Below are 9,516 nucleotides of genomic sequence, written 5' to 3'. Positions count from 1 at the left end.
TTAGGAGATTAATAGACTGACCCTTCCCTTAGTACTCCCTTGATGAGAATACAATGCTTGAGGATGGTTCAAATGTCTATTCTCAATAATTCCCCATAGGGGAAAAGCTATGCTTGTGGAAGGATTGATCAAACCTTCAACATAGTCCCCTTCAACAATGAATACTATTCCTCAAAAGAAGTAGGCTAATAGTTACATTGGGATCCTTTATGACATGATACCATGCACAAGGTTGGGTTGGTCATCCCCTCCTTACAATCTCCCCCAATGAAATGACTAAGGCTTTAAAAAGGGCCAATTGACCCTTTCTCTCGTGCTCCCTCGTGATGTAAATACTATGATCAAGGAAAATTTGGCTGATCCTTCCTTGAGTTCCCCTTTAGTGTATATTATGCATCAAAAAAGGTTTGATGATCATTCCTTCAAATTTTCTATGACATTAGTATTATGCTTAAAGGTCAATGCAATCTTCCCTTGGGTCTCCCTCAATGACAATACTGAATTTGAGGAAGAGTTAGTTGAACACCCTTAGTACCCCCACATAGTGAAAATATTATGGTCAAGGACCTACGATATTGGTTAAAAAGAGGATCATACCCTAAACAACCCTTCCCTATGAGCCCTTAGATTACAATATTATTCCTAAAAAAGGGTTATTAGCTAACATATCCCCATTCATTGTCTTGATGGAAATATTATGCGTGAGGAAGGCTCAATCAACCCATCTAGTGGATATCCTATGACATGAATACCATCCTTGAGAAAAGTTTAGTCAACCCTTCTTTATGTTTCCCCTTCATCAAAATAATATGATGAATCTTTCTCATAAGTATATAAACTCTAGAAGAAGAGAAGAGATGCCTATAATGGATATGGAGGCTTGGAAAAGCATTAGGAGAATTTTGAGGTCAAAATGGTGTGTGAAAACACATTTTTTACATGCATTTTAAAAAAACGTGGGTCTACTACAAAAATATGCAAAGTGGGTACTCAAGGATGCACTTGAAATTTGAGTAAACTTATAAAGGGATATGTTGAAAATATGATTTTAAAAAAAATCTCTTTTTCTTTAAAATTTCATCTCTTATTTTATTATTTAAATTGTTATTTTATTATTTTTAATGGGAGACCCATTTTAGACCTCAAAATTCCCTTAATTGAAGACAATAGTTCCCATGTGATAGAAGTATAAATTCGAAAAAAAAAAAAGAGAACATATCCATATAATAGATTTGGAAACCTAAAAAATAGAGAACATATCCCTTATGACAGCTAAGGAAGCTAGCTTTGATATCAACTAATACAAAAATCATTAGTTTAAACGGTTAAAAAACAAAGAAATTATTAAATTTTTTAGTAATTCATCAATTTACATATGAAATCACAATCTTTATGTCTCCTCTATTATTATTAGTCTCTATCAATGGCCAAGGCTATACCAATCAATTTGATCATTATTTTGAGTTAGTTATATAAATATTTACCTATTTGTTAATTTATAATATCAAATAAATATATTTTTATTTTTATTTTTGTAATATATTCAAAGTTTATGTTTATATCAAATTTTTATTGGATAAAAGTCAAAAAATAAAAAACAATAAAATTCAAAGAGGAAAAACAATGCCCATAGAACTTTGAATTGAGAGTGAATGAGTGTATTGTTAGGGCACTCCATGTTCAAATCTCCGTCCGTGTCTACTCCTTTTTCAATTGTTTTTTTCTTTAAAGCTAATTATTAAAAAAAAATTAACAACACTATCTATTCACATGAACTTGATTTTGAGTGGATTTAAATCTCTTTTTATTTTAAAAATACACAATTTAATCCCTCTTTTTAATAATTATAATTGAATAATTACCTTTAAACAAAATGTAATTAATCATATTGAATATTCATCGTGTTTTTTCTAACTTAACTAAGAACAACACTAACATGCACCACCACCCCCCCCATATATATAAATCAATATTCCATCTTAACAATAATTTTACTTCTTTACTTCATCTGCTCTTTATTTCTACACCAATATATTACATTTGCCAATTTAGCTTAACATTTATACCTAAAATAACATAAACATGTTATAAGGCTCAATTCCATATTATAATATTAATCTGAAAAACTTGTTTATTCAATGCATAATATGATCATTACTTTTTACAAACAAAGATTATTTCAAATGCTTTCATTTCCAAAAGGCATCCTATTTGTGTTTCTAGCCATGAAATTGTATGGAAATAGAACTCATATTTTTTTTTTTTTTTTTTTGTAAATAAAATTATGGAAATATAACTCATTTATTTATTTTTAATTAAATTTTATATATTGTAAATTAAATTATGTTTAATATAATTTTTTTTAATGTTAAAAAAAGAGTAAAAAAGATATTAAAATTTAATAAAAGAATTATTTTTAAATATTTTAAATTGATTTGAAAATAAATGAAATATTATTGGAGAAAAAATAAAATAAAAATTGCAATTTTTATTAAAATTGAGTTAAAAGTTTTCATCAAAATTTATTTATTTTAATAATTTTTAACTTTTTCATTTGATGTCTATGGGGTTTTGGATAGACGGTGATAAAGTGTTTTGCTAAAACACTTCTTAATATGAAGTCATAGATGTAGTCCTGCCAAATTACAAAAAAATTAACTTATTTCATTTGATAACATTAAATTAAAAAATACTATTTTTATGAGTTTTATAGCTTATTTCTTAAAAAGTGAGTTTTATAGCTTATTTATGTCTTAAAAAATGGCTCCACATTGATAATAAAATTAGTTACAAACCAACTTAAATGATTAACTAATAATATTAATAAAACCTTTGTCTAAAACTAATCAACTTATTAATGAGAAAATAATTTTCAATTAAAAAATAAACTAGTTTCTTATGCTTAAACTAATGCTCATTTACATTATCATTAATAAATAAATATTTTTGAATTAAAAAATAAACTATTTTCATTTTTTAAATTTAACATGAGCACCGGCTTACTTATATAATGTTTTTTCAAGAAAGAAAATAAAATTTTAAAATAAAAATAATTTTATGTAAAGATTTGGTTATTAAAATATGTTTCTCTTTTAAAATAACACCTCTCACCAAAACAGAATTTGACAACCACGAAGTGTTCGAATGGTTGGAGTTTTGAAGTTTTGCCATCTATCTAATATCAACAATGTGTCTTCCACCGCATCTAACAACTAAATTAAATGAACCCAATACTAACCCACTTACTACCAACCAAGACCAACGTCACCAAAACAAAGAGACAAATGCAATAAGCCTTAACATAAAAATATTAAAATATACATACTTTCCCATGCTCTTAATTTCACATGCTCCTCATTCTTTTCCCTGTTTTTCTATCCCCCTCACACTCTCTCGCTCCACAAATAGCGGACCACAGCCTCTTCATTTTGCTTTCTTTTACATAACTGAATCCTTCCTTCAATCGTTGGCGCAACTGCTCCACTACTCTCCCGCGCCACTGCAGTTTGGGACAGTCCCTTACTCTAAGAAATTCCAAGGACATTAAATGTTCCACACCTCGCAGCTCTTCTATCTCAGCGCATTCTTCAACAAATAAATATTGAAGCTTTCTGAAGTGTTCCAACCCTTGCATGCACTTGAACTTGGGACATCGAACAACGCACAAAGACCATAAATTTTCCAAAGCTGGCAACTCTTCTATCTCAGCGAGATCACCAACATATAGCCACTCAAACTTTGTGAGGTGTTCCAACCCTTGTATGGTCTTTAGTTTACTACATCTAAAGACCCGCAACGACCACAAAGATGTCAGATGTTCCAGAGATGGCAACACTTCTATCTCATCACAATCACGAACATGTAGTGTTGTAAGGTTTGGGAGGTGTTCCTACATCCTCCCACAGACAAGCTCCTCAAAGATGATGTCCACGTTTCAAGACTGGTGAGCTCCTTTACATTTTCACAATCATAGATACCACAAAGCCTTCCTATTTGCCTCAATTCTTTACAGTCAATCAAGTAAAGTCCTCGAAGGTTTCGGCAAACTCCTTCAGGAAAGGTTACCTCCCTTATCTGTACTCCAACCAGTTCAAATCTCCGGAGCCTCTCCAAACCAAACATACATTTGCCATTGGAGTCGTCCAATTCATTCAACGCTGCTCCTGTTTCTCTTTCTCGTTCTGCTGTTTTAAATTGAAGTTCGCCCAATGGACAATCTTCTATGCGAAAGTATTCGAGATTGTTCAGCCGGAGAATATCCTGTGGTAACTTTTGTATCCCACAAGAAACCAAACTCAACCGTGTCAGTTGAGTCAACCTTCCAAAAGTATCCGGCAAGCATTTCAATCGCGGGCAATTGCTCACCCGCAAATCCTTCAAGCTATTGAGGGAACCGAGGCAAGACGATGGCAGCACTTCCAACAAATGGTCCCCTAAATGCAGAACCTCCAAGTTGCATAGATCTCCAATACCGCTTGGCAATTCTTTTAACTCGGCATCCAACAAATATAATTTTTCCAGGAATCGTTGATGTGCGACCTGGGGAGGCAATTCTTTCAACTTGGAACAACATGAAAGATCCAAGAATTCCAGCGTGGTAATATTTCCAAGTGTCTCTTTGGAAATGGTCACATTCCTACATTCCTTCAAAGACAGACGTTTGAGTCGAGTCAAATTCCCAAAAGAATTTGGCAGCATCGCCAGGCGGGAACAATAAGACAAATCAATGGACTGGAGGTTTGGTAGCTTTCCGATGGAATCAGGCAGCATCTCCAAACTGGTAGCATAAGACAAATCGATGTGCTGAAGATTTGTTAGCTTTCCCAGGCAATCAGGCAACGATCTCATTCTTGTGAAATGTCTTAAAACCAGGCATGTCAAAGAGTGCATATAACAAAATTCCTCTCGCAAAGTTTTGATTTGGACAGTCCCATCATAATCCACAACAATCTTTTCAAGGTACTTCAGTTGTCCAATCGACTTTGGAAAATCTGAAAAGGGAGCGTAGATGTTTAACTCTCGCAACTCGAGAGGCGGCTGCAATGTCCACATTTCCACTGTAAGAAAGATTTCGAGATGATTCTCATCTACAAACTGAGATTGAAATCGAAATAAAAGAATAAGTATAAACACGCAAAATTGCGTACCTGAGATTCCTGTTGCCACAAGGTCTTCAATCTGCTTCCTCTCACTTCTAAAACTCTTAAATGTTCCAGGGGAACCCAAGAAGGCAGGGAAGAATAGGGGCATTTATACCAGCGGAGCCATATGAGATGTGGTGACCGCACCCTCCTCAATATAGCTTCTACATAATAATCTTCACTTGCAAGAATTCGCAAACCATGATAACGGTCTGTATTGAACAGTGCCCGCTTACAGTTTTCCAACAGCTCCTGACTACGCCTTTTGTACCATGACATTTCTGAACGGACACCGAATCCATAATCGAAACCGTCTCGACGATGAACCGTCGAAATCCCGTGAACTTCGGTTGCGACCTATTCAATCATAAAAATAAAAGATAGATAGTATCCAGGGCACAGATCTTGCGTTGAACAAAACAACTTTAAAAATTTTGAACCAAAGAGGAATGTTTGAATCACTTACAGACCACGACGATTCTTCAAATAACTTATCAATATTTTTATTGTTCGTGGCGTCACACCAAAGACGATGGGGCATTGATCTTTCCGCGGCAGTATATCTTCCCATATCTCTAACCTGATCATGCATTTTTATCCGCTTTCCGCTGTCCAGTTCCAGAAGACACTTGTTCTCTAAATTTGAAATCCCCACCGCTCCCCATATCCTTTTTGCTGTATCCATATCTTCTCCTATAGAAAAGCAGGCCATATCTAAGAATATTTGCTGGTACTCTTGGTCGAGTGAATTATAACTAATTTTGAGCGTTTCCCGTATGTCGGCGGGTGGTATCTTGTGAAAATCATTCAATAGCTCTTTCCAATATGTGTCATCTCTTCCACAAAGAAGAGCCCCAGTAACTTTCAATGACAAGGGCAATCCATCACAGGCCCTTACAAACCGTTCCACCAGATCTACAAATCCTCGTGGTGGATGTGGCCGATTGAAGGCATATGAGCAGAACAACTCTTGGGAGTGTGCTCTATTCATCCCGGTGAGCTTATAAATTGATGAATCTGCTATTTCTGAACATAGGAGAGCATGCTTGTCCCGAGAGGTAACTATTATCAAGCTATTGGAACTAAGAACATCCCTAATTGGAAAGAATGCATCCAATTGATCGGCCTTCTCTACATTATCTAAAACTATCATTGCATTACAACAAGGTAGGTAACGTTTAAGGATTATCACACCTTGGTCCACAATCTCAATTTTAATATCCCTGTGTGTCAAGTCCTTAATGAGCTTCATTTGCAAATCAACCAGAGATTTTCTAGCTGCAGTTTCACTAACATCAGATAAAAAGGAGGATCCATCGTACTCAGAGCACCTACGGTTGAAGATCTGTTTCACCAAAGTGGTTTTCCCAATACCACCAACACCTATAATTCCCACAACCCTGGCCTGGACGTCACGCTGCTGCCCCTGCTGCGACAGCACTGTACTTTCAAAGTCTTGTAGCTTATCATCCAAACCAGTTGGATATTTAGCCACAAAAAGTGGTGTTTTTGGAAGTTTTTTCAATACGTTTCGCACAACTTCATCCAGGAGCGCCTGCTCGTTCCTGGATGAGTAACCAATGAGAAACGCTTGGGTAAATATGAAGTGTTGGTAGAGCAATAAGGATAACAATCATACATCTAAGAACAACGCATATGCACTATGATTTATTCTCAAAAACCACATGGTGGAAACATCAGAACATCCCCAAAACTTGTGACATGGGAAATCCCCAAATTTGGTCACATGTAATAGGATATACTCAATACCACAGGTCTCTCACTGATTCAAAGTACCCGAAACTACAACTGTTAACCTAATAACTTTAACTCCTTCACTTAATCAAATTTAATTAATATCAAATACCAATCAAGGAACTAAAACGGACACGAAATAGTTAAAAATGTTTACCCATTAAAGCCCTTCAGTTCGCAACCCTTCAGATTTGCGACATGAGAAAGAGCAGCTCTCCAGCCTTGAATGGTAGCGGAGTCGTGGCGTGGCTTCTCTCCATTATTTTCAGGGTCGCTGCTTGTCTTCTGCTCGAGTTCTTTCAGGGCTTCAGCGTATGCTCCCTTTTTGTCGTTCCACCTGACCTCAGAAGGCTCGACATTGAAAAATATTGGAACAATGGGAGCCCCGGAGTTGAGCATAAGGACTAGTTCGTCGAGGCACCATGTCGATTCCGCATAAGTCGGAGAAAAAATCGCGATGTGCACAGAAGCCACTCGAATAGCGGCTTCGATTTGAGACTTGATGTCGCGTCCGGCCTGCAGTTCAGGCCTGTCAAGAAACGGCCACAATCCATGTTCACGAAGGCGCTTGTCGAGATGGCTAACGAAGGTGTTTTTAACATCGGGCCCCCGATGATTGATGAAAACATCATATCGGGGACAAGAGGTGGAGGCAGAAGACGATGAAGCATCGCCCTTCTGTTGCGGTGGGGTGGATAGGTTTGCCATTTCAGAACAGATGAATGGATGGACTGAAAATAAGAAGAACCGCTGACACAATGAATAAGATGAATAGGTGAGGCGGTTATTCAAAACTGGAAGCAAGAAGCTGCAGCCGAATCCGAGCCCCTTTTGGCCAAACGAGTATTGTATCTCACTATGGGTGGAAAGGATGTGCTGTATCTCAACCAGTATTGTAATGTTATTTTACAACCCCCAAAAAAACGAGTAAGGTAACAGGTAACAAGTTTCTTGCTTGGAACATTCCCGGAGGTTTCTTGATTGAAATATATTCGAAATAATTAAAAGTTCCACCATCATGAGAACTCTTTTTCTTGCTTGGCACATTCCAGGAGGTTAGAGGCATTATTATAAACAAATTTATTGTTGATTTTTCTTGGTTCATGATGGAACATTGTTACTAGGGTTTCGGGTAGTTTTTATCTTTTGGTTTTTCGGGACACCCTTTATTATCTTATTTACATAGTAATTTGTAAATTGATTTTTATTTCATCTTTCATCATATAGTCGTCAAAAATCCAAAAAGCAATTGCCAAGGAATCAATAAATTCAATGTTAATAAAAAATGTTATTAATAGATATTCCTTCTTACTTACATTGAAACACAATTCAGTAAATTTTATTTGATTTCTTAAAACAAAATTCATTTAATTTTAGTTGATTTTTTAATATATAATTAATTTTATTTGATTTCTTAATATAAAGTTAATAGCACAAAAAGCAATTATTAAAAAGGTAAGAAATCTAATATCACACATAAATGTCATTATTTGATGTTTATTCTTACATAATTTATTGAATCTTATTTGATTTCTTAATATATAGTAAATAACACAAAAAGTAGTTGCTATATTAGAGTAAGAAATCTAATATTACAAAGAAACATCATTAATGAATGTTTATTTTCTTTAATTTTATTTATTTTTGTTTTATGATAGGTGGTCCTCTTTTATGGTTATAGCCACTTCTATTTATTGTTTCTTCTCCAATAGCTTAAGAATCCAATATTAGAAAACATACATCCAATATTACAAAGAAATGTAGTTAATGGATGCTCATTTTCTTTAATCTTATTTTACATTGATTAGCTATTGGTTGTGTTTGACAAAAAAAAATACACCTCCTTCATAGTTTAACATTACCAAATGAATTTTATTAGTTTTTCACAATATTTAAATTTATTTATTTAAAATCTAATTAGTTAAATTCTTATAACTCTTATTTTGTAATTATTACTTATGTACAAATATAATTAATAAAAAAACTACTATACAACCCAGTGCCCACCCTTCACTCTATAATGAGAATAATGAGAATACAAGTGGTCACTTGCAGCTTTTTCCTCCGCTTCCTCAAAATAAAACAAATTAATGATACTCTAATCATCATCAACAACATAATAAAAAACTCCCTTATAATTCATCAACAGCCAAAGGAGACACCACCGCCCATTGGCTTTTACAAGTACTAAACATTCTATCAAAACATGCCATCACTTTTCTTCCGGCATACCAGATCTCTGTTGTCTTCACCAACTGTGGATGGTGAGAAAGTGCAAGGGCATGAGAACCAATCGTATAGAATTTAAATTAAGTAGTTCAAATAATCTGCAGTCATTGGTTTGGCTTCCTTTTTCTCTTTATATGTGCAGGTGGGTGCATCTCATGGCATTAAAGCTTAGCATTTAATGTGATTAATTCTTAATTACAATGTTGACTTGTGTACTTATTGGATATGGTTATTATTAAACTGATTAAAGGTTAGCCTTTGTGAAATGGCTCGTCACATTTTTCTAATGGAAAAGTTTTTTTTGGAGTATTGATGCTTATATTTCAAGTTAAAGGTTTGAATGCATAATCATGTCTGGTCCCTAATTCCCACTATTATGGTCCTCAAGGTA

The 9,516-nt window shown here is 34.7% G+C and overlaps 1 protein-coding gene across 1 annotated transcript; it reads right to left on the bottom strand.

Moving 5' to 3' along the window:
* Positions 1–3,837: 3,837 nt before the first annotated feature.
* On the bottom strand, positions 3,838–7,604 carry LOC149266101 (disease resistance protein RPV1-like). The gene is made up of 4 exons (XM_089407176.1): positions 7,054–7,604; positions 5,608–6,706; positions 5,148–5,498; positions 3,838–5,037 (listed from the first exon to the last, which is right to left on the bottom strand). Exons 1-4 carry the CDS (start codon positions 7,602–7,604, stop codon positions 3,838–3,840), a joined length of 3,201 nt encoding a protein of 1,066 aa, XP_089263302.1.
* Between the last annotated feature and the right edge of the window lie 1,912 nt (positions 7,605–9,516).

Source organism: Pinus tabuliformis, chromosome 6 (genome assembly GCF_031772625.1).
Source record: "Pinus tabuliformis cultivar Carrire ecotype Pingquan chromosome 6, CPIR1, whole genome shotgun sequence".
NCBI classification, from domain to species: Eukaryota; Viridiplantae; Streptophyta; class Pinopsida; order Pinales; family Pinaceae; genus Pinus; species Pinus tabuliformis.
This window is presented reverse-complemented; position numbering and strand designations above follow the sequence as displayed.

Bases quoted from the DNA above. Each gene is read 5' to 3' on its own strand.
- LOC149266101 (XM_089407176.1), bottom strand. From the start codon at position 7,604: ATGGCAAACCTATCCACCCCACCGCAACAGAAGGGCGATGCTTCATCG. The intron at 6,707-7,053 runs GTAAACATTTTT...TTACTCATCCAG, and splicing joins GAACTGAAGGGCTTTAATGG to GAACGAGCAGGCGCTCCTGG. The intron at 5,038-5,147 runs GTACGCAATTTT...TGGACATTGCAG, and splicing joins TGTGGCAACAGGAATCTCAG to CCGCCTCTCGAGTTGCGAGA.